The sequence below is a fragment of the Solea senegalensis genome, linkage group LG4 (genome assembly GCF_019176455.1).
Source record: "Solea senegalensis isolate Sse05_10M linkage group LG4, IFAPA_SoseM_1, whole genome shotgun sequence".
Taxonomy (NCBI): Eukaryota; Metazoa; Chordata; class Actinopteri; order Pleuronectiformes; family Soleidae; genus Solea; species Solea senegalensis.
The window spans coordinates 9226349-9250899 of NC_058024.1; the positions used below are offsets into that span (position 1 = coordinate 9226349).

The following is a 24551-nucleotide window of genomic DNA, read 5'->3' on the forward strand; positions in this document are numbered from 1 at the left end:
CTCAACACTTTTGGATTTTCCGGTGCTGAAACGAAAGTTATTTTGTGAACTGTACTTACAGTACTTACAATACTGAGGAGTATTAATTAGGGCTGCAATGATTGACGACTAAATGAATCCCCGATTATTTTGGTAATTGGTTTGAGCATTTTTTTCCCCAATAGATAAAACAAATTTACAAGAGATTTTCCAGCTTCTTAAAAGTTAATATTCTGGTTTCTTTGCTCCTTCATTTTCAACATTTTCTGGAAAAAAGAAGTATTAATGGAGAAGATTATCAGTACATTAATCAGTTATAAAAGTATTGATTACAGACTAAAGGTAAAGCTGCTCCTAACTTTAAAATGTATTTTAAATGCTGTTGCATCGGTCTTATTTTGAAATGTCAAATGGCAAGTGGATACATGGATACATTAGGCAAGATCAGTCCAGATAAGATTTTGAAAAATATTTATTCTTATTGCCTACAGAAAAAAAAATAATGATGAAATAATGAAAGAGGGAAGACACGGGAACAAGAGACTTTGTAGAAAAATAAGAAAAGCAGTTTTGGCGGGAATTCAACGTGACCGTATTTTTAAAGTCAACACCTCCATGTGCCGCGGAAACACTTGTAACTTTAACTCTGAAGCAGCTGCGAATCGCCTTAATATTCAAGATTTTATTATTTAAAAAGTGTGTAAAAAAAAAAGAAGCTTCACAGCTGTTGCTGCCGACGGGTTTTTTAATGGAAAGTGTACGAAGCTCACGCTGCAAACAGGAAGAGATTCAAGGCCAAGTCTTTGGTGCACGGTTCTGTTCTGGACACACAGGACGGGAATTCATTCATACTTCACTTGTTACTATAAACAATGGCATATGAAGATAATGAAAAAAGATTCTTTCATGTGCATGAAGTGAATTACTCTGGAATTTTGTTGACTTTTAAAAGAAAACAGAAGGCATGGCTTGATACCTCGTTTTTTTTTTTTGTTTTTTTTTACCAATATCACAACTTTGAGTGTTTACCGTTGCTGATATCAGCACGATAAAGTTGTAGAGGTAAGAACTGCAGAATTTGACATTTGTGCTGATACATTAAGATCCAAACCACCCGACTACATGGAGGACATTAGCAGAATCTGTTGCCCGTGTTTTAGAGAAGCATTTACGAAGCATTAAGAGTTTTGTTTTTTCCCCCATATCTGATCCAGTCATTTTGGCCAGAACTGGACTGATACTGAACACAGTGCACATCGCTGAGGCAAAAACATCCCAATCCTGTAGTGCTGTCTGTATATAAATGTACAAAAGCTATTTTAACGTTGCTAAGACAAATACTAAACACCCTACATGCCTTTTTACGGTACACATTCATCAAATCTGAGCTATTTGCACACAGTTGGACAGCCAAAAGCAGAAACGTTGGCACAGTCGGACTATTCTGTGATCAAAAAAACGTGAAAACAGGACATGGTTAAATGGTAATCCTTGTTCCTATGAACACCCTGCCTTCAGCGTGTGTAGACAAGTGCATTTAAATCTACCGGCATTAATTATCTAATCTAAAATGACAGAGAAGAGGTGCTGAAACCAGAGAGACTGCGGCACGTAAAAAACAAACAAACAAAAAGAGCCAGAAATGAAGGGAGAAGCCCTCGAGTTCTTTCCATAACCAGTGTAACCTCAGCAGCAGAGTCTCTCTGTCAAAGATCCAGGACACGCGGAGGCAGGGACGATGCAGCTGCGCGTTCTCACAGACATGAGTGCGTTTATTTACCGTGAGGGGTTTTCAAGCCCAGGACCTTAAACATAACGTTCACAATAAGAGCGTGGCCGCGCACACCAGTGACCTCTACGACTGAAGCCACGGGTGGGAGAGACAGTGGGCAGCTGTGGCTCTGCGCTCGGGTACCAGGTCGAGCATCGGCAGCAGGAAGCTGCTGAAACACTGAGCCTCGTCCTTCGCCCACTCGTACTTTTCTACCAGGACGTCCAACAGACCCCACGGCTTCAGCTTGGTGATGTGACGCAGGTCACCTGGAAAACATAGGGATTCAAGTTTAATAATGACAGCTTAGTCCATGCACTTAGTCTCTTCACCTTGTGTATAAGGTAGTGACTTATTTACAAACGTATATGTAAACACAAAATCTAAGGCTTGTTAATATGTTTACTTAGTCTAGTGTTTATAATGTCTTCTTTGTTTTAAATCAAATTTTTTCTTTTTCCCTCTCCCTGCGCTGTACTTTATCATCTACTTTCCTCTTAATGGGAGCATAGTATTCACAAAAATGACATGATATTGTATAGAAGCAGACATTAAACTAGTGACTGACACCATTAACTCCTCTGGATAATGCTGTAAATCAAGTGAGAAATGGACCAATTTCCCTGTAGACTTCCATTCAAACCAGTGGAGTCGCCCCCTTGTGGCTATTCAGTACTCCATTAATTGAGCCAGCAAAGCAGAGGCCACATTTTATATACTGTCAATGAGTATCCAATCCAATCCAACTTGACTTATAAAGCATTTTAAAGACAACACAGTTGGCCAAAGTGCTGGACACAGACATGACAAATAAAAAGTAAAAACAATGAGTAAAACAACAACAATAGTTAAAGCCAAGATCTCAAACTGAGTTAAAAGTCAAAAATAAAAAATGTGTTTTAAGAGACGACTTCAAAACAAGAAGTGAGTCAGTCTTGCCTGATGTGCAAAGGTAGCTCATTCCACAGTTCCAGAGCAGTGACTGAAAATGTGCCGTCACCTCTAAGCTTCATCTTAGGAGCGTACGACTAAAGCAGGTCGGACATATGCTTGTCAGGGTTAGCCTCGACAAATGTGTCAAATCCCAGGTGTTCTGTGTGCCTAATAAATCGGCTGGTGAGTGTAGGATGTAGATGATAGCATATTTATTATGTCATTAAACCTGAAACGGCTGCATTGGATTTAATTTACACAATCTGCCTCGAAACTGAGCAGATGGTTGTTTTTCCCCGGAGACGTCAGCTGCTCGAGTATGAACTCAATTCACAAAGAAGCAACAGCCCAAAACATTGTGTTAGAGACCTTTTGTGTTATTATTTCAGGTTCATAATGCAGCTTGTCTCGCCACAGGCTGATTTGTCCCACCACATGCTAATTAGACTGTGGACGGGCTGCTAGACTGGATAATTAACGGGAAACTTTTGCAGCAGCAGCAGGTGTGTTTACCTTTCTTGGTGAAAAACTCCTTGGAGTATTTGCCTGCCAAAACCAGCTTGCGAGGAACTTTCCCCAGCAGCTCGATGATCAAGGCGATGTGATCTACAGAGAAACACAATACGCAGATGTTGAAACACCAAAGTAAACACATCTACAGGGTTGGACTAGATTTCAATGGGCTGAAAATGAATTAAAACAAGATTTCACTGCGAAAGCAGAACAAACACCAATTAGCAGGTCTTCTCTCTAGAGATCTCACAATATGTTTCCTCAAATTAATCTTCACACTCGCTGTTTCTTGTCTCTTTCCCTCGTAATTAAAACCCTGATATCTTGCGTTGTGTGGACGTCTCGGGGGACAGACATACTGACCTTCATCTCTGGAGTAGTCCTCCCCAGAGTGAGGTTCAAACAGATAATCTCCAGTAGCAAGTTCAAAGGCCTAAGAGGAAAAATGCAACATTTAAATATTAATATTTGTACATGTGCCCAGTCTGTCTGTCTGTCTGTATGTGCTTGGGTGAGTTTTACCATGCAGGCTGTGCTCCAGATGTCTGCTGGTGTGCTGTAGCCTGATCCTATCAGCACCTCAAGAGAACGATACTGCCTTGTCTGGATGTCGTCTGTAAAATGTTTATTCTGCGAGAAGAAGAAGAAGAGAGAAACTCAGAGTTAGGGCTTGTCCACATGTGAATGAGTTAAAAGAGAATCCGCACAAGTTTTATTCAGCATCTGCTTCTTATCCACACAGAACCAGCATTTTGGGAGCTTGAAAATGTTATGTTTAGCAAACAGAATCCAGAGTGAGAAAACGCCACGCTGTTAACAACACTTTTTATGAAACACCACAAAATCTAAATACACTAATTGTAAACAAAACATCTCGCCTGCGCTGACTCCAACCTTGTTATCTACACTCCCTGTTTTTTGTCTGCGATTCTGATCATGGGTGGGGCTAAGAAAGCTGCCTGCTAATTGGCTACCAAGTTTTGGAGCAACAGCTCAACGGACCGGAATTAGACACAGGCTTGGAGTCGCTGTCCGTCTTCGGTTTGTTGAAGTTTGGAGTGCAAACGCTAAAGAGTCAGAGCACGCAACTGGAAATAAATTAGAAAGTAGAATGAAATAAAATGCTAACAAATGGCCACCAGCTTTGACATAATTCAACTAGAAATCACATAATACTGAGCAGAACGGTGACATATCGCCACCTGGTGTTGTGAAGTCAGACACAAATTAGGCCTATGGAAGACTGCAACCTTTAAGTTCCCAAAAGAAAAAGTTGTTGTTATTCTTTTTATTACTCACCACCCAGCAGGCGTTGCCAAGGTCAGCGATCTTGACCTGTAGCTTGTCAGCATTGATAGGCTCCAGAGGGTTTATCAACATACCACCAGCTGCTCCTGTAACAGAGAAGGAGAGGTGGATGGAACAGAGGAAGACAAAGGAAGAGGGAGAGACACGAGAAATAAATATTCAACACGTAAGTTTGACAGACTGAGATTAAAACCACCGGTTTCCCATGAAACATGACGCCTCTTTAAAACCTGACTTAACCTTCCTCTGTTTTTCTAATCCAATGGGATTTAAGAATAACCCTAGAGCATAAATATTGTGATTTTTATCCAATTCCTTCAAGACGTCATTACACCCCTCACATAGGGGTGTCAAAATATTGATTTGGTTTCACAATCCTCCCTCCTGCAATATGATAATCGATAGCCAGGGCAATTACTGATATTTGAATTAACAAATGAAGGCACTTTAAAGTAAACAGTGGGGCGTCACTACTTCATGTCTCTTTGTGGTGGCGCTGCTCAAATGAATGAATGAATGAGCAATGACTTTAGGAAGAGTTTAAAGAAAAATGGTGACAGGTTAAGCTGGTGTTAAACCCTGAAGGTTAACTAGGTTTTATATTACAGTGCCACTCCCTGGTCACTGGCTCAGAGAAGTTGCTATTAACGTGCTAGGGTTAAAAAAAGCATCCGTATGTATACCATCTTAACTACCATGACCTATTTTCTTTATATAGCCTGTTTAAGTCACTGAAAACAGCAGAGCCCACACCCTCTGAGCCTCTCCCGCTGAAGCTACACTGAAAATGTTAATGATCATCAAATGAAGGTTACAGACCAAAATGTTTGTGACTACAAACTGTGAATGTAAAGTCCAAACCACTGGCACAATTCAGAATGAATGTTCTGATTCAAAGCATGTATAAAGTGAACCCTAGACATAACCCTTTCCCTAATAACCAACTCAACTACAACCCTTAACCCTTAAAAAACAAAAAAGTATTAACCCTGAAAAAGCCCTTTAAAAGTTGTGTGGACGAGCCAAAATATCCTACTATGCATTACAATGCAAGTAATTGTTCAGTGACATAAATTTACATCAACTATTTTGATAAAGGATAAGTCAGTTTCCTCAGATTTTTCGGCTTCTTAAATGTGAGCCGTTAGGCCATTCAATTTTCTGACATTTTATGGATCAACTAACTAACTCATTGATCAAGAAAATAATGAATTAACTATGAAAATATTTGTTGGTTGGAACCATACAGTACATACATTAAGTCTACACAGAGCTGGAAATCAAATCTGGGTTTTTATTTTTAACTTACCATTCAGGCTGTTGTCGTCTTCATCCCCTCCTTTTGCGACTCCTTGAGTGTCCATCTCATCCCCCCTCTTCACCTCTTTTTCTCCTTCCTTTAGCCCTACAGTGTCAGAGTCTGGGCAGAGGGGGGCAGGAAGCTGCTGCTGGTCCACGCATGAGTCCCCACTTGACAAACCGTTACAGGTCTTTTGCTCATCTTTGTTGTTTAATGCGTCTTGGGTGTTGTTTACGTTGTCTTCTGCTTGGTTTGCATTCTGTTGGTCCTCCTCCTGTTGCTCCTCTGTTGATGGCTTGGTCCCATGAATCTCGCTCTCTGGGCTGGTTTCGCTCTCCGGTGTGGAGGCGATGCCGTTGAAGTTCACATCTATCCCTCTCTCCCCCTGGGCTAAATTTTGTTTTTGTTCATCTCCTTCAGGCGTCTGTACGGGTTGACTGTTGGTTGGCATGTCTGCAGAAAAATGTACACGCTTAAGATTATGCTTTTGAATATTATTACACTGTTTATGACATTAATTCAATTTAACAGTTTTAAGGCTGCAGTGCGTAACTTTTGGTGATTTTTTTTTATTGTTGTCGTTTATTTTGCCTCTGTTTGGTCTATGTGAATAGAAATGATGAAAGATTTTATGCCGAGTCCTGCATCTGAAATGAGCTTCGTCAAGAGAAACTATGAGACCTTGGTGCAGTGCGGAAATCTCAACACGACATCTAAACACTGCTACACTGAGAAACACAGAGAGACGAGTGTGGAGCTGACAGGCTCAATCAGCTTGGTGTGGAGTCATTTAACAAAAGTGTGAATGGCACAGACATTTGTCTATATTTAAAGGTCCAGTGTGTTCAATTCTGGTGAAATTGATTTCATTAAGGGAAAAACTGAAGATAGACTTGTAAACACACCTGATTTTATCAATTGTTTTTTATTTCCCCAGAACGAGCCTTATTTAGTGTACATCAGGAGCTGGGTCAACTCTACTGACATGTGTTTATAATGGACAAACTAAACATGATGCTAACTGAAGGCTACACAGGTTCTCCAACACACTTGGAAGAAAAGGACGAGGGACATATAACTGCAACATGCAACTTCACCAATAAATATACATTTTTCACACTGTACTTTTTAATGATAAACAATAAACTTTCTCTGAATATTAAAATTGTGTGTTCACCTGTGAGAGTGTGGTTGGCGATGTCTTGGAGTGTTGCAGACATGGACAGTGTGGCTGTGGAAGTCGTGTCTTCTGTGGTTTCTGGCGTCGTCTCATCGTCGTCTTCGTCTTCACATCCTTCAGGTGTCCCTCCTCCCTCCATCTCCTGGATCCTTTTCTCCAGCAGCTCTGCCTGTTTCTTCTGCTTCTTCTTCATCTTCTTCTTTTTGTTCTTTGACATTTTGGCCATCTAGGGAACACAATTGAGAGTTTATTCCGTGACTTAATTTAAAATGTAATGTAGACTGCTTGTTACTTAAATCTGGTTTTAAAGCATGACTTACTGGTTTGGGTGGTGGGGCTGTGCTCACTGTGGGGAAACAGGAAAAATTAGAGGGTTATGCAGGCAAATTTAATTATGTGGCATATCTGTCGCTTCTCTAAAATTAGTATTCTGTGCGAGTAGATGACTTGATTCACACCAGCTCGGCAGGAGCCACACTCCTCTGAGCAATCTGGTAATTTCCATGGGCAATCCAGACATGACTCATACTGACACACAGTGCTTCTACTTTGTGAAGAACACACACACACACACACGTTCATGCAGGTATTATTTTGAAGACTCTCACTGACTTCCAGAAAGTGTTGTTCCTCAACTCAACCATAACCAGCTAATCAACCCTTATCTTACCCTAACCACAATTCAAATCTTAGCCCTAAACCTAACCAGTTCCTCAGAAATAAGGTTCTGCCTCACGAGGACCAGGTTTTGGTCTCCATGAGGACTACTGGTCCTGACAAGATCAGTGTGTATTATGCAGATTTTGAATAAATATGATTATTTTGACATCATTATTCTCATTTTCATTCGAAAAAAAATTAAAATGATTACTGTGTGATATTTGTGCAGATCTGTGAGAAACACCATGGTGTTAATCTAATACAATATTTTGACAAACATTTTGGCTTTTGCACCTCCTGTGATTTGAAAATTGCAGCAGGCTGCATTGTAATTTTGATAACATTTCAATTGATAAAGAGGTAATAAACACACACTCAATTTAAGCTGGGTCACACAAATTAAATCAAAATATGCCAATAACTTGCATTTTGACTCAACCACCAAATAATTGATACATCACTATGACACATGTCATAGACATGTCTCTCAATCCTGGTCCTTGGGGAACCCTCCCCTGCTCCAAAACACCTGACTCAAATGGTCAGCAAGCGTGATAATGACCAATTTATTTGAATCACGTGTTGGAGCAGGGCATCATCTAAAACAGGGCAGTGAGTCCCAGAGTGGAATCGAGAAGCACTGCATGCTGAGAGATCTAAACAGCAAACCTCTGGTGTGTCAGCAAAATGCTGATCCAAGGTTTTGCTTCAGGGATAGTAGAAGAAAAATGGGGTGGTGACCTGCAGAGCCTGATGGGGGCGCCGCGCCGCTCTTTTGCCACTGCGTTGCTTCGGCGGCCATTTTCTTGATGTAGGGCTCGTTGACCGTCAGCAGAATGTTCTCCGGTTTGATGTCCGTGTGGATGATCTTGCATTTGGTGTGGAGGTAGTCCAAACCCTGCAGGACCTGCGGAGCAGCAGAGATACATCATCGCTTACACCAGATATTTCTCAAGAGTCTCCTACTGGGTCTAAACAAAACAGAACGTCGTGTCTCATGGAGACAGTCCAACAACAAAAACAAAGTCAAGTTTGACTTTGTTTTTTTCAAAGTGTACTTGCTCTTGTGTTGCTGTACAGTACCTGTCGTATGATGCTTTTAACACAAGGCAGGGGCAGGCCTTGATAATTTGATTTGATGATCCACTTTAGCAGGTGATATCCCAGCACCTCAAACACCATGCACACATCTGAGGACATGCATGGTCAAGGACTAACAAGACATTCATTCCCAGTTTAATCTATCTATAGATAGGGTTGTCAGAATTTCAAACTCGATATTGATACTAAGGAAAATACTTGATATCAATTACAACACCACGGTTGGTGTTGATCTGGTCATGAAGGCTTCTCAGCACTTGCTACGTTCAGCCAGCTCAGTGTTGTGAACATAAACTAGCATTTATGTCTTCAGCCATGTTCCTGTCTGTCTGCAGCATAGCTGTCAAAAGTTGAGAATACTGTGCTCTTCGTATCAATACTGTTGCAGACGAGAACTTTAGTATCAGAGTAGGACAACTTTATCTATAGTAGATGTAACCCAGTAGAACATAAAGATAATTGTTTTAAGCGGAATCAACTTTCTGTGGAATTCAAAAAGTACAAATTAGTATAAATTGTGAGACACGGTTAAATCCATTTTCAAGTCATCAGCAGTTCAGACTAGATAAAAATCATAAAAAGAAAAGGAGTGGAAAAATGGAAAAAAGGGGGAAAACCTACATTAGCTGTACTAATAAATGCTTTTTTAAGTGCCTTGGGTTTTCAACTATTGCACACTGTAACCTCACTGAGTCAATAAAGACACACATTATTGCCTTTTGCAAACACGGAGTTATGACTTTCAACACCTTTCAAGGTGAAATACGCCTCGTCACTGCGTTTCCCTCACCACAGCAGCTAACTCCAGTTTCCAGAGGAAGTCTGGGCGCAGCGCCTGAGTACACAGCTGGAGACCTGGAAGGCGTGGGAGAGAAAAGGATGGAGCAGGTGTCAGACTGTGACACTTAAGGTCTGTCAGAACACACAGCTGGGCTAATGTCAGACGGACATCTGTGAGCCGTGAATGGCAGTATATAGAGTGAATTTGTGGATGTAATAAAAAAATCTGGAGAATTCGATGTTTAGCTTAGGTTTACGTCAGCTTTGTGAGAAACTGTCCTCAGCTTAGGCAAATCTCCAAGATCAGCTCAATTTTATCCCGGGCTAATCATGGCACTGCTTTATATGCTTTTATTTTTTCCTTGTTGAGACTATTGTAATTAAATTCACACCTGTTTCAGTCAGCAGTCTTTTGTACAACATTCTTTTCAACCCAACAGGTTGTTTTAGGTGTTTTTCTTCATTCAATCATTTTATCAGTGACTTATATAAGTATTTTACTATCATTATTATTTATTATGACGAAAACCTGAAATTGTATCCTGTTACAAAAGTTCAAAAGCAATAATTCTGCCAGAACTCTGAACAAGATGTTTTTAAATTTAAAAAATAATTCAGACAAATGTGGCAATGGCCCATGTGAAGCAGGAAATGGACACTGAAGTAGCTATTTGGCCTAGAATGAGTGTAATTGTTACATCTCAGTACCAGTGAGACAGCAACGATAAAGAAAAGAAAAATGGAAGAATGGCAAGCAATTAGGTTTCTGCTGTTACACCGTTGCCTTCCTACACAGAATATAAAGTACAATGAACAGTAAGAAAACTTGTCAGTAAATATACTTTTAAAGAAAATCAAGTTTTTTTTTAATATAATCTAAATATAAATGTATTGTCTTTTTTGTAAATCCTGCAATCCATCATTGGGTTTCTTCCTATCTAGGGGTCGAAGCAGCGGATGATCCGCATATTTGATTTGGCAGAGATTTATTTTTTTTAAATAAATAAACCCTACCATTTATCCGGGCTTGGAACCAACACTAGGAGTACACTGAGGCACAATGAGCAATGGGAATTGGGTACCTTTCTCAGGGGTAACACAACCCTTGACCTGGCTGGGATTCAAAAGGATTATCTTATCTCATATTTAAGACTAAGTCAGTCTGGTGAGATAAAAATTCTATGGTGGTCACACATTAACTGTTCATTCTGTTTGTTTCTCTACAGAGGATACGAGTGCCATTCATGCCAGAAATTTTGAAGTCGTCTAGAAGCTGCACCACTCTCTCTCTGCTGGGGTCACTTGGATCCGTGTTCCTCACCTGTAAAATATACACTCACAGTTTCAGGTATCAGAGCCATTTTAATAAATAGAGAGGAAATGTTTGCCACGATGATTGTGTGCCTTACAGATTTGAGCAGCTTAATCTCATCCAGAGCCGTCTCTGTGTAATGCTCAGCACTTTTTACGACCTTCATGGCCACGAAGCGCTTCTCCCTGAGAAACACAAGCAACATCAGCTGTTTTTTATTATTACTCTATAATTATTAGTGCCTGCTTTGTTTCAGCTTCATGTATCTATTGAGAACAACACAATTGCTGGCTGAGATGCATGTGACTATATTTCTGTGTTCTACCGATATGAGCAGGGGAAATCAAGACGGACAATTAGAACGTGTTCATTTGGTTTCCTCGTGATTGTAAAACCTTAAATCGTAAAATCTTAAATCTCTGCATGGGAGGTGAGGAGACAAACTCACTGGATGTCCCAGGCCAGCCACACAGTGGAGAAGTGGCCCCACCCCAGCTTGCGGATCACATGGTATCTGCCGTTGAACAGATCTCCAATTTTCACATGGTGATATCCACCTGTTGAAAAAAAAAAGTGGTTACATGCAGTTGATTTCACACAATATACTATTTATGATTTCCTGAATTCGGGTTCAGTGTGACCGCAGCATGAGGGCGAAGTGATTTTAGAGTTATGGTCCATCTTAACTTTTGAGAAACATTCAACACATTTAATTTTGGAGAGATTATCAATGTCTGTGTGTGTGCGTTTGTGTTGAATAATCTCCAGAAAAATACAGAGCAATTGTTGATTTTTGGTTAAAATGCACAAACAATATTGAGAATTATGTATTATTCCAATTTCTCTCTGGATTATCATTGAGTTATGTGCCAATAATACTGATGAAAACAAAATGTTTTATGATCATCTTGTCTGATAAATGAAGAGTGAACATCCTACCCTTGCAGTAGTCGTTGGGATCTTCCTGCTCGTCGTCATCAGAGCCCAGTATTTCCTCATCCTGTTCTGGGAGCGGCGAGTCTGCCTGACCCGGCTGAGAGCTGCCGCCTCCACGACCATGAGGCTCTGGTCTGAAGAGATGGAGAATGAGAAAACGGGAATGGTAAGAGAGACATTAAACTGAAATTGACACACAGGAAAGGTGTGTCCCGGCACTGACACAAAGAGTTAAACCATTTAAAAAATGTGGTTTCCACCGTAGGCGTCGCAGAGTTTGTTTTCTTTCACTCATAACATTAGATTATGAGGAAACAAAGATAAGAAACCCATTTATATTTCAGCGTAATTTCAAACAATAGATGAGTAGGAGTGTGTCCATGACAGAAATTATAAAGACAATGAATCTGTGTCGTCTGCTAGTTACCACAAGTACCACAGACGGGTGAGAAAAGGCTGGAACATCACCATAAAACCACACAATATTCAAACAGCCATCGACTAAAACCTGATATTATTCAACGCTAATAATTGTTGAATGTTATTAACTGATAAATTTTGGACTGGCGTTGACTCTATGGTGCTTAAACAGTGCAGCGTGAAACCACACATGGTGGAATAAATTATTAAAACCCATCTTCTCTGTCAGTTGAAGAGTCTCCAGAGACGACTGATCCCTTCCCTCTTTCTCAGTGCTGTCCATGGTGCTGAAATAAGCACCGTCACCCTCATCAACACTCGTCAGACAATGCAATGTGGTCCCAACTCCCAACTGGTAAGTGCTCTGGACGTGTTGGCCTTCCCAATGTTTATAAAGTTAGACGGTGAGAGCAGGTTGAAGTTTGATCGACTATGCCATGTTCTTTAGCCAAAAAAGCCTGAGAAAATTAAACGTATAAGTTGATAATACAATAAGATCATAGATAACACCTTTGCATTTGCAGATGTATGTTTTGTGTGACTGATCCGCACAATTTCTTTTCCAATCTGATGAGTCAAAATGCCTGATGTTGATGATGCAAGATTATAAATATTCAAATAAGCAAGTATTTTCCTCCAAAAAAAAAAGACTTCAGTCTTCTGACAAACTTCAAACTGAGTTATGTGACACCCAGAACTGTACACAAAGGGTGTGCTGAAATGAAATAACTTCCTTAAAGCCCTGGGTCAGGCTTGTGTTATGACTGAAAACAGTACAGTTACTTGGTAGGCGTTACCTGATGGCCGCATGAGGTAGATATGTTAAGTGACAACAAATTACACCATACAGGACACAGCAGACAACACAACAGACAATTTTACTCTGGTATCCCAAGAATGGAATGGGTGGGACTGGTTATTTTGGTACTATTCCTAATGGAAACGTAACTGGACCAAAACCGTACCGTTCCACTTACGGCTATACAGAAATAAACATACTTTTTTTTTATTCAGCTGAAAAAATTGGACATTGTGTTACAGCAGTAAAGTATTAGCAACAAATCAAATAAAATTCTATTTTCTGTAAACCTTTGGCTCAACTAATCTACCAAAATGAATAAAGACATTGTGCCTGTATAATATTTTTGTTGATACCCGGCTTTTCAAAAAATTATAATTATTTTTCACAAACTTCTCAAATCTTATCACTTGAATCAAGGCCTTTCAAGTCATGAAAGGTATAAGAGGCAGCATTCCTGTGCAAACAGCTCAACTAAATTCTGTATGAATTGTAGATCAAGGAGTTCTTCTAGTTTGTTACACAGAGCTCATCATGCTATGCTGTGGAATTAAGTGAGGTAGCAGCCAACTGCTTCCGGCAATGAAATCTTGTTGTGGACACGCAGTGCAGACAGATGTTTAAACGCCTCATCAGCAGTGGCGCCATCTTCCTTTCACGCCTCAAATAAACACAGAGTGGTTTCACATTCAGTACCATTCACAAAGCACAGCTGTCCTAGTGAGCTATGCATTTGAACTTTGGTTTATGCTACAGAGTCAAAGAGAAACTAAGGAAAAGCAAGTTACATATAATCTCCTAAACTACAAGAGGCCCTCAACAGCAGACTCTGCCACACAACCTCTCAGAAAGTGTCTCATGGGAAACCTATGTAATTTTACTTTGGTGGTGAAGGCAAATATCAAACTGTTTTTGATAACACCAGTTGGCTGCACTTCACTGCGATGTGCTTGTAGTGCAATCAGTCTTGAGGATTAGCATGTCAGGCTAATCAGTTGAGTGGCTTAAGACTGAGCTGAAGGACCACTTTGGTTGCATCTTAGTAAAACCATGCTTACAAAGCTGTGTCACATTCAGCTGCCTGATGATCTCAGCTGTTTGTTATTGATCCTTAGAGAGGAGAAGGCAATTATAACGCTGATGTGAAGTCAGAGGTGCTGAAATTGAATCCATTAATCAGGTCATTTTCTCCTCTGAAAACAACTTCCTTGATTTTCTCTTTTTGATTCTCAGAGCTAATTTTCTGAGTCTGACTCATACAGGACGTTTGATGCACAAACCATGATCAGCATTTGATCGTGATATACAGCACCTTCTGAACACAGAATTTAGAAGATATAGAAAACGTATCTAGTTCACGTGTAGGAGGCATCCGACTGAAAGTCGATGATTCATATCGTCATTGTGCTTCTAAATGGTCATCCATCTGCTGTGAAATCATTTCTCGATTATTTGAGTGTCAGTGGAATGGGCACTATTCTCCACATCCTCAGGACCCCTGCACATGCACTGATCAACTTAAAGTGGACATATTATACCCTATTTCCCCCATTAAACTAGTTCCCTGGTGTCCTAATGAACATGTCAGTGACATGCTTTGGTCAAAATACCATACCAAGGATGAAGCACCATAGCAGTTCAATAACCCTGCTAAACCCGCCCCTTTCAGAACGCTCGGTTTTCATGCATGGTCCCTTTATATGCAAATGAGACACAGGCAAACACACACCCACTTCTTCCAGGGGGTTTCTGATTTTCCTCTTTACAGTGCTCACTCGCTCAGCTCCATTTCTCTCCCCCTCACTCCACTCGTTCTCTGACAATATCAAAATGGCAGCGTACGCAGAAAACAGCGAGAGTGCCGTCACAGGAAGACACGTCCTACATAAGGATCGAGCCGAACAGTGCTGAACTGTAAATTAGTTAAAAACACTTAGGGACAGCACCACTGATCGCCACCGCTGATCACCAGCAGCGCAGCGAGCTGAATAAACCGCCGCTCTATGCGACTGTATCAGACTGAGTCTGTGCTCCGGTCATGGAGGACAAACTGAACAAATATTTTTAATTAGGACGTGTCAGAATGGTCAGTTATGAGCTCTATGTGACCTTTTCTTAACAATGTGTGTGTTTGTACGTTGGTGAAATATGTTCGCTGACTAAATATGGCGACCGCTGGCCGCAGTCTGATGCGAAGTGGTGCGAACACACGTTTGCTGACTTTATCCGGCACAATAGCTTCATATATAAAATCCTCTGAGGCTGGAAGTTTGTGTAAAACACTGTGCTCCACTGTGCAGCCACCAACAGCACACTTGTCCCTCCGCGTTGACATAATACCGCTCTTCCTCCCTCGCCTGCACTCTCGCAGGGACAAGGTGGAGCTAAGGTGGAGCTCTCGAAGTAAACTTACTGGTGGGGCGGTAACATTCGCGGTGAAATGCGCATGCTGCCGTCATAAGCGCAGGGAATTCAACATTGAGTGTTTTATCGCCTATACTTACACTAAGCGGGACCACGAAAACATGACTGAGTATTCTTTTTCCACACTTTGGCGACTGGTAGGGCCTCCTGAGTCCCACTTGTCTATTTATGATAGCAGTATTTAAGTGAGAAGATAGCGCAAGTGATTTACATTTAATTTGTAACGACTTAAAGGGACACTAATAGGCAGTGGAGTCCAAAATCAGCACCCATACCTATATAGAATTTCCATAAATCATTTATATTTGCCTCATTCTGACAATTCTGGCGGGGTAGTCGCTAGCACTGTTGCCTCACAGCTAGAAGGTCTGGGTTTGTGATCCAGTCTGACCGAGAGCCTTTCTGTATAGAATTTGTATGTTCTCCCTGTGTGCGTGTGGGTTTTCTTTAGATTCTCAGGTTTACTCCCACAGTCCAAAAACATGCAGAGGTTAATTGAACACAACACCAATTGTGTTGTGTTGTTTTGCATTTAAGGTCCAGGAAATGCGGACCAATTAGTAAATCGTCACATGATGTCACAACTGCAGATAAACATCTGTTCAAATTACTAAAAAACAAACAAACATGTATATATATATATATAAATAAAAAAAAATTTTTTTGCCTTGTTGTCTTTGCTTTTTCACACTCCACTTAATGTGTGTGCTCCTTTTCTATTGAACTTTCATTAGTGGCAGTAAATGGCCAACATGGCTTTGCTAATGAGAGGGTGGTGTACATGTATGAACATTCTTAAAACTAAAAATGTTTCTAAACTAAAACTATATGACTGGAACTCAAACAGTTTGATGGTTCTCTATGTGTTTCAAGAATAAAGCTAAATAAATAAAATAAAGTTTTCAGGTAAAAATGAGGATTTAAATAACAAACAAAAAACAACTTACACATGCACATTCCACCACAGCAGAATGACTACATTAACATATCTTTACCAAAATGACCACTAATTTGAATTTGATATGGAGAGCAGGAAATGAGATGGAGACACAGATTTGGTGGAGGTTAGAAGGAAACGTCAACAAGAGAGACCCAGATGGAGAGAAAGACTCAACAAATGTGCACACAAATTTAAATAACAAGAGCACTTCCAAATATAAAAGCCAAAGCGTCAGCAGATGACGGTGCTTTTGTAAATAACGCCTGCAAGTTTTATTCCTTCTCACTGCAGCACAGGCCTACAATTCAGTGCCTTTCGATCGCAAATATGGCTGACTATCAGGATACTTGAAGGACTTCAGCAACATTCGAGACACCTTGACATGTCTCGTAATAATCTACACTTTTAATAGCACATATACACACAGCCCTTACCTGCAAGACGCACGGATGCCCATGAGATATGATGCAGAGAAGAGGACAGAGGAGAGTGTGCAGGTATTTAGAGACTCACTCACTCCATCCACAAATAGAAAACACAAATAAACAGGCAAAGGGGTGGAGAGCGGAAAGTAGAGAGGAGGAGAGAGAGTGATGAGATTACAGGGGAAGGTGGTGGCAAACAGAATAAGAAGAGAGGAGAGAAGCGGAAAAAAGAAAGGGGTGTGCACAAGGAGAAAGATGAAGAAAAAGGAAGACGAGGAAGTCTCTGCTGTGAGCTGAACACAGAGACCGAGTCCTGAATCACTGGCCACCACTGGACTCCCTCACTTTTTCTCCTAACACGTTCTCTCTCTCTCTCTCTCTCTCTCTCTCTCCCTCTGACCGAGAACTCTCCTTGGCTGTCGTCAGCCTCTGGCCACACCCCCTTCACCAACAGCTGGGACACGATTGGACAGTGCAACCCAGCACTGCATTGCAGGTGAGGGACGACATCAGCCGCCTCCTCCTCCCTGTGCAACCAAAACAACATCATTCCTCTTTCTCCTCTTCATCTGTCAACACCACCATCTCATACGAGACTGAAGATTTTAAGGAAAATTGCCATTTTTCTGACAGATATTGCAAATGCATTATGATTTGTGATGTGATTACATTATACAGGAGCAATTCAGTATTGCTGTATTAACATGATAGAGCACTACCACATTAGATATCAAAATATTAACTTGAACATAGAAAACAGAACAATAAAATTGCAGCCTAATTGTCTTGTTTCAAACTGTGATTTGGATTTGCGGAATTTGTGAAGTCGCTGCCTGCAGCAGATATTTAACAACCTGAAAATGACTCGTCTCCCCCGGTTTGTCATCACTTTAAACTTCTGCCCCCAGGCCAAAGTCCATAAAAACACATGCCACCTGAGTGTGAAACAGTTTTTATCCTAAAGCCACCACTACACTCAACTCTGCGTTGAAAACACACAGCCAATAACAAGCCATGTCATCATCTACAACAGTGTTTCCCCAACGTTCAAGATGGGGACCCACTTTTTAAAACTATTATATGTACCCAAATCAAAATATCAATCGTAACAAGAGCATATTTGTGCTTAATTTTGCCACTAATTTATAGCCCCATGTGTAACCCCTAATATCATTTTGACTTTGATATTGTTAATTAACTACATGTTATTCAAAACAAATGCACATGTTAAAGGATTTTGGAAAATTCTGCACATTTGTTTGAATTCTCCCATGACCCATGTGTGGGTCCCGAACCAAAATTTAGGAATCACTGGTCTACTGCTCACTATGTGCAATAATCTATCAATGTATTTATTTTCAATAGGCATATGTTGCTGAGAGCTGAAATTTGTTGAATGTGATGTTATTTCTTTAATTTATGTTTTTACTACATCTTTAAGTATGTACTGTATATATATATATATATATACATAGAGAGAGAGAGATAGAGAGAGAGGGAGAGTCCAGTGTTAAACAATGCACTGAATGTTTTTGTACTTCCATATTAATGATGACAATAAAGCTACCTTGAATCAAGTGGCTCACTTTTGTAACTGCAGGTGAGATATCAAACCACATCCTGATGCTACAGTATTTCACAGTGTCTCATTTAGGGCTGCCACTAACAATCATTATATTATCTATTAATCTGTTGCTTATTTGCTTGATTAACCAATTAGTTTCTGTCACAAATTTTTTGAATACACCAGCACTATGATTAAACCTTTTTTGTAAGCTATCCAACAATAAACAACACGTAACATAATTAGGAAACAAGACTTTTTTCCAAAGCAGTGAGAATCACAGCTGCAATCAATAATGTTAATAACAGCAGCATTAGAGTTAGAGGGCTGGCTGATGTTCATGCTGGCTCACTGCAATATGGCATTTTCACTGCAGATATTTTAACATGTAGAGCACAGGTATGACTGATGACATTAACAGCATTGTGGCAGTGAGCCAACCTGCATCCTGAAACTGAGGCAGCGTAATAAACATCAGCCATCATTCCTTTGATTATTTACACCTGTGCTTTTCATACTGTAACCGTTCAAAATATCTGCCATAAAGAAGGCCCAGGACTGGAATACTTAACAGAGCTGAGTCATCATTAACATTACATTTATCTACACCAACTTACTCCCACTGGCAGTAAACAACCTGTTAAATCTGAAGTTAAACAGACTACAATTCTCTTCAGACTAAAGTGAAAAAACACATCAATAACAACTACACAGTCATCTGACACAACTGTGTCAGTGTCTCCCGGTTTGTCTTGTTCATGCTGTTTTCAAACATCCAGCCATGTGAAAGGCCTGTGCTGCTCTGTAGTAAAGTAAACAAAGGCACAGAGGAAAAGCAAACTCTTGGAGATGGAGTGCAGCCAAAAGTTTACACCCTCGCCTGCCTCCAGAAAAAAAAATCAATGCCAAGTCCCTGCATGTGCAGCAGAATTAAACAACAGCATCAGGTAACTGAACTCAGAGCCTGCAGTGCACACAAAGTGTAAATTAGCAGCTGACATCATGATACATCTCAAATGTGCTGCTGATGATCGATTTACATGTAACATAATGCCATTAACATGCTCACTTAATAATGTTCTCTTTGGAGCAAAAGTGGATATTGAGACTGTCACCTTGTATTCATAATTCACTTCTCGGTTCTAACTTGTTGGGGGTTCAGTCCATCGCACCATCTGAAGTCATTTGAAGTTTTATTTATAAAATAGGCCTTCAAGCAGAGATATTATGACTATACCATATCATTGATTGTGGGCTGAAACCAACAATTATTTTCCTAAATGATTTAAACACACATTCATCAATAAACAAAATAGCTGACAATGAATAATAATTAGTTAATCATTGCAGCCCTAGTAGAGAATGTGAAGAAAGACGCATTCAGACAGAGGATGCTACAGCTTTGTGTGCTAAAACACCAGTTATGCCACTGCAGCATCAAATCTTTTTTCAGAATCAGCAGAAACACCACTGTTTCCATGGCCTGAAGTAACCTGCCTCCCCCTTCACATTTAACACACACCAACACACACATATTGATCTAATTCTGCAAAAAAGGAGATGGGGAAAAAAACAACAAGAGAGAAATGTAGACTATGATCTGTAGTGGGCTGCAGATGATAAAAGATGATAAAAAATGTGTTATGTAATGAACTGCAGCTATGGCTGTGAGACAAGAATGGGGAGATGAAAGCAAAATACAGAAGAGAGCAGTTGTGCTGGTAAACACTGATTTCCCTTCATTCTGAAATTACATCCGAGACACAGAAAGTTACAGGAAAAAAGTGGTTTCATGTTTAAAGGGATGCAAAAAAAGAAGTGATTCTGCGATGCAGGAATAAAGTGAAGAAGGGATAATGAGGTGGGTGATGAGCTCTTTCTAACGCTGGCAGCAAAAACCCTCCAGGGAAAACCCTTGGCTGTGTTCTCACTCACTTACACAAAGCAAAGCAAAGTGTACAGGCAGGTAAGGCAGGTACACAGAAGTCAGCATCTGCTGCTTAATGAAAAATTAATCAGCCCATCAGTTAGCCAAGCTGTGCATCAACTGACTCTGACTCCCATCATCGCATATTCAACAAGCCCTTAGTCTTTCTCCAACACACACACATACATAGACAGAATAACTGCCATGCTACTCACTTGCATGTGAGACCGCTGGCTAACTTTACCACAGCTACATTGATGGAGAAGATCCAGTCCAGGAGCCACATGACACAGAGCAGCAGACACCAACTCAATGAGCAAAGACACTGCACTAACACTGCTGGGACCAAGCTCCTCCTCTACTCTACTGAGGCTCTTCAGCTCAACAGTGGCTACTGCACGTTCTCAGCACAGCAGCCACAACCGAAGGAATCACACAAGAAAGAGGGAGGGAGGGAGGGAGTGCGACGTGTGGAAAAGCGAGGATAGAGAGAGTGACAGAGTGAGAGAGTGAGAGAGAGAGAGAGTTGCAGAGTTGAGTTACACTTGGATGCTCGCCACTCGCTTGACAATAACTGACAGGAATTATGCGTTTTCAGCAGAAAGCTACTGCACTGCACCACTGTCACTGTTGAAAGTCCACCTTAAGTAACAAAGAGCTGTACATTATTACAAATACCAGGTCAACAATTTGATTCCATATCACTATGCATTGCAACCTGAATTTTCAATATAACTAAATGTAATTTCATTTCATTTAAATATTAACTAGAATTTTGTGTATGCATGGAGTTTCTCCAGGTTCTCCCGTTTCCTCCCACATTCCAAAACATGCAGATTTGGGGATTAGGCAAATTAACTGTTTGAGTAGACCCAACCTTTCGCCCTAGGTCAGCTGGGATTGGCACCAGTGGCCCCGCGACGGTAAAGCGGTAGAAGATGGATGGGTGGAGAAATTGAAGAGTTTATCCAAAAAAACAAAACTAATTTGGAACAAGTGACAGCAGTGTTAAATATAGACATGTTTGATATTGTGACAGTGTGATACATTGAGCAAAACTATCATGGTTTTATGTGATTTAACATAAAATCAATGACATCATGCAATATATTGCAATATATCTATGTTAAAAATCCAGTTGTACTACTAAATATATCAAATGTTGGTGTAGTAACTATAGTTTTTTATGTTGCTGCACACATTAGGAAAGAGAGAGAAAGAGAGTGTGTATCAAGAGCGATTGTCCATTCATCTGTTTACTGTGTCCAGGTTGCATCTCCTGTGATCAAATAAGATGAGATCTGGCTTTGTCTGTGCTGTATTCAAATACGCGCTGACGTTAAGTCGGTTCACAAATTATATTTTTAACAAGTCTAGCAGAACAGATTTTTCCACTGTTAATGTGTCTGTGCAAGAGACAGAAAGAAAGAGGAGCATGTCCTCACATGAAATAAGATTTCGACGTTAGTAAAAAAAACAACGTAATTTCCACTTTCCACTGTACAAGCACAGGTGCTCCCTCATCCTCCCCTCCCTAACACATGCTACAGACACTGGTGTGAGTGAAACTGGAGTGAAACAGCGAGAGATGAGATGACCTCCACTCCACTCCACTCAAGTCGGAACTTCAGAGTTCCTAGTCAAAGGTTTCAAAGGGAACACCCCTTCTAAGTTGGAGCAACTTCACAAAACCCAATGATTCAAAGATGGCTTGCGTCTATAGTACAAACACTTATTTATATTGTCAACTCGATTGCACTCCTGTCTTACTTGTTTCACATCAAGTAAACCATAAACATGGTTCAGTTAAATTTTCTTCATTAACATGCTGCTTGCATGTGCAAAAAAACGTGTTGGTATTCATAGGCGTCGGTTTATACTTTTGCCCGTGGGTGCCCAAATTATATAAATACCATCATATAAAGATCATATAATTCTGACTATATAGGGGTGGCGTGCTCACTGCTTCTGAACATCTGATTTTACAAAGAATTTCTTTGTTTTCTAATTCATGCTATATAGCCTATTTTGATGGACTCTGAACACCGAGAGGGTGCTGTTCTATTCCGGCGGGTCAGAGGGAGAGAGAAGGTCCTGGGTTGGGAAGGAGCCGCCGCCCGTCTCTCTCTCTCCTCACTTCACGTCTTTTACATCAATAGAGGGAAAATTGAATTTGGGCCGAAACTTTTATTTACAAGATTAAACTGAGTGACACGGTCTCTGTCTATCGATCGTGCTGCACCTGCACACACACACACACACACACAAACAGCACTGTCCACGGTGCTGTGACACTGAACTGGCTATACAAGTGCATATCATGCCCACACAACGACGGGACTTACACGTTTTTGTTCCCGTCAACTCGGAGGTGATGTCACTCCCAGTTCCCACTTCTGAATTCCAATGGAAATTAAATGCACCATGCACCAAGTATTTATGATATTCCTTCAAATGCAAACACAGAAGGCTCACCTTTGAGAACCAGTGACATAAATAACTTAGCATTAGTAATTTTTTCACACACACCAATTAGTGACAGAGAATTTGTCCTCTGCATTTAACCCATCCTTATTGCACACCAGTGCCATGCTCAGGGACACCCAGCCTTCAGCCCGTCCCAGGATTGTCCCAGCAACCTTCTGGGTACAAGCCCAATACATTTTCTCTTGCCCATGGGCTGCCCCAATATGTAATTTTACCAAACTGGGATCTGAATCAGATACCTTCAGGTTGTAAGGCAACAATGCTAGCTACTGCACCACCTGCCAGTGATGCAGGTACGACACTGCGTCCAAAAAAACCCTGTTTAAACCACACAATATACTGTTGAATTGGGGCAGCTATATTTAGTACACCATGATGATTACCAGTGTTTAATGAAAAGGTGTGAAGACACATGTGAACAGATCTCAGAGGTGAAGTGTCTTACTTTTTTCCAGGCTTCCTGGGCTTTGTCCTCTTCTTCCTGGCTTGTATCGCGAGCACTGCGCGACACAAAAGGAGTAAAATAGTTCAAATAATTAATTTGTGACAGAAATAACCATGTCTGACAGCCGATGTTTCACCATGAAACACAGTCTGTTGTTCAAACCTGTTGAGACTGTTACGTGATTTTAGACAAAGGTGAGGTGCAGGTGTACACAAAACAAACGTAACATCTGTGGGAGGCTAACGTTAGCAGGTTACTTGGCTTAAGTGAAGCTCGGTAAAAATCGGCCTCGGCGATGTGTTACCCCCAAATGAGAGGCATTTTTTAAGTTAGCAATTACAGTAACCCAGTGTTTGTCACTGCTCATATTAACACGACATCAACATGTACCATACGACGCCCTGGTTAATACTTTAAACATGTATGGAGGCGTTTTATTTTTATTTATATTAAAAACCTGGGTTTAAATTTTGGCGGATATATATTTGTCTACGCAGAGACGCTAGTGTACTAGCTAGCTAGAGCTAGCATACTGTTAACACCCACATACACACACGAGAGAGAAGAGCAGAGCGCATGGTCCACTTTTACTTTTCATCAACTCTTCTTTGGCTCATTATCGCCAAATTTTCTAACGATATGACTCCGATGAATTCTCGTTAAAGGTCAGACGATACACGGCGTGTTAAAGCGCTGTATATGAGTGTGTGCGTGAAATCGTTTTGGTAATAGTTAGCAACATTACCTTTTCTTTCCATGCTGGTAACCGGTCTGAGGATAAGCTGCGTTCACGGACGGTTGGAAATATCGCCACTCTGAAAATGCGCGAAATTGAACAAGCCCACAAAGAGGTTTGCAGTGGCTGTAAGGGGCGGAGGGTGCACACAAAATAGTACTCGACTATTGAGCATATTTATTTGTATTATGACAAATCTATCTTTTAAGAAACAGACTGAATGTTATACGCAATATACGCAGCCCGTTTAAATTCGTCATTTTAAAGCTGTTGAACGTCAAGGCTCAGTCATGATGCGTTCATGTACTTAAAAGAGGTCATGGAATTTTCACATCACAGTCACTTATTATGGCTCGAATATTTTAAAACAGTGGTTCAATAACTTTTTATTCCAAGTACCACCTGAGATAAGTGCGGGAGAGGATTAGGGCCACATATGATTTTTTTAAACCCAATTTTATATACATATATACATATATACACATACATATATATATGTGTATATATATTCTTTTCTTGCTTGTTGCACTTCTGGTGAGATGCAAACCTCATTTCGTTACCTGAAACTTGTATTTGAGTAATGACAATAAAGTTGAATCTCATCTCATATA

The 24551-nt window shown here is 40.5% G+C and overlaps 1 protein-coding gene across 3 annotated transcripts; it reads right to left on the reverse strand.

The window, feature by feature from the left end:
- Positions 1–425: 425 nt before the first annotated feature.
- srpk1b (SRSF protein kinase 1b) lies at positions 426–24022 on the reverse strand. Of its 3 annotated transcripts, XM_044022889.1 has the most exons (16): positions 23950–24022; positions 23205–23259; positions 11777–11907; positions 11286–11394; positions 10935–11022; positions 10759–10846; positions 8728–8834; positions 8386–8551; positions 7305–7330; positions 6982–7210; positions 5814–6257; positions 4496–4590; positions 3719–3826; positions 3560–3629; positions 3197–3289; positions 426–2019 (listed from the first exon to the last, which is right to left on the reverse strand). In XM_044022889.1, exons 1-16 carry the CDS (start codon positions 23960–23962, stop codon positions 1835–1837), a joined length of 2007 nt encoding a protein of 668 aa, XP_043878824.1. In that variant the 5' UTR covers positions 23963–24022; the 3' UTR covers positions 426–1834. The 3 variants fall into 3 exon arrangements, with proteins under 3 accessions (XP_043878824.1, XP_043878823.1, XP_043878825.1); XM_044022888.1 differs by lacking the exons at positions 23205–23259; positions 23950–24022 and adding an exon at positions 20488–20585; XM_044022890.1 differs by lacking the exons at positions 23205–23259; positions 23950–24022 and adding an exon at positions 16791–17055.
- Positions 24023–24551: the final 529 nt, after the last annotated feature.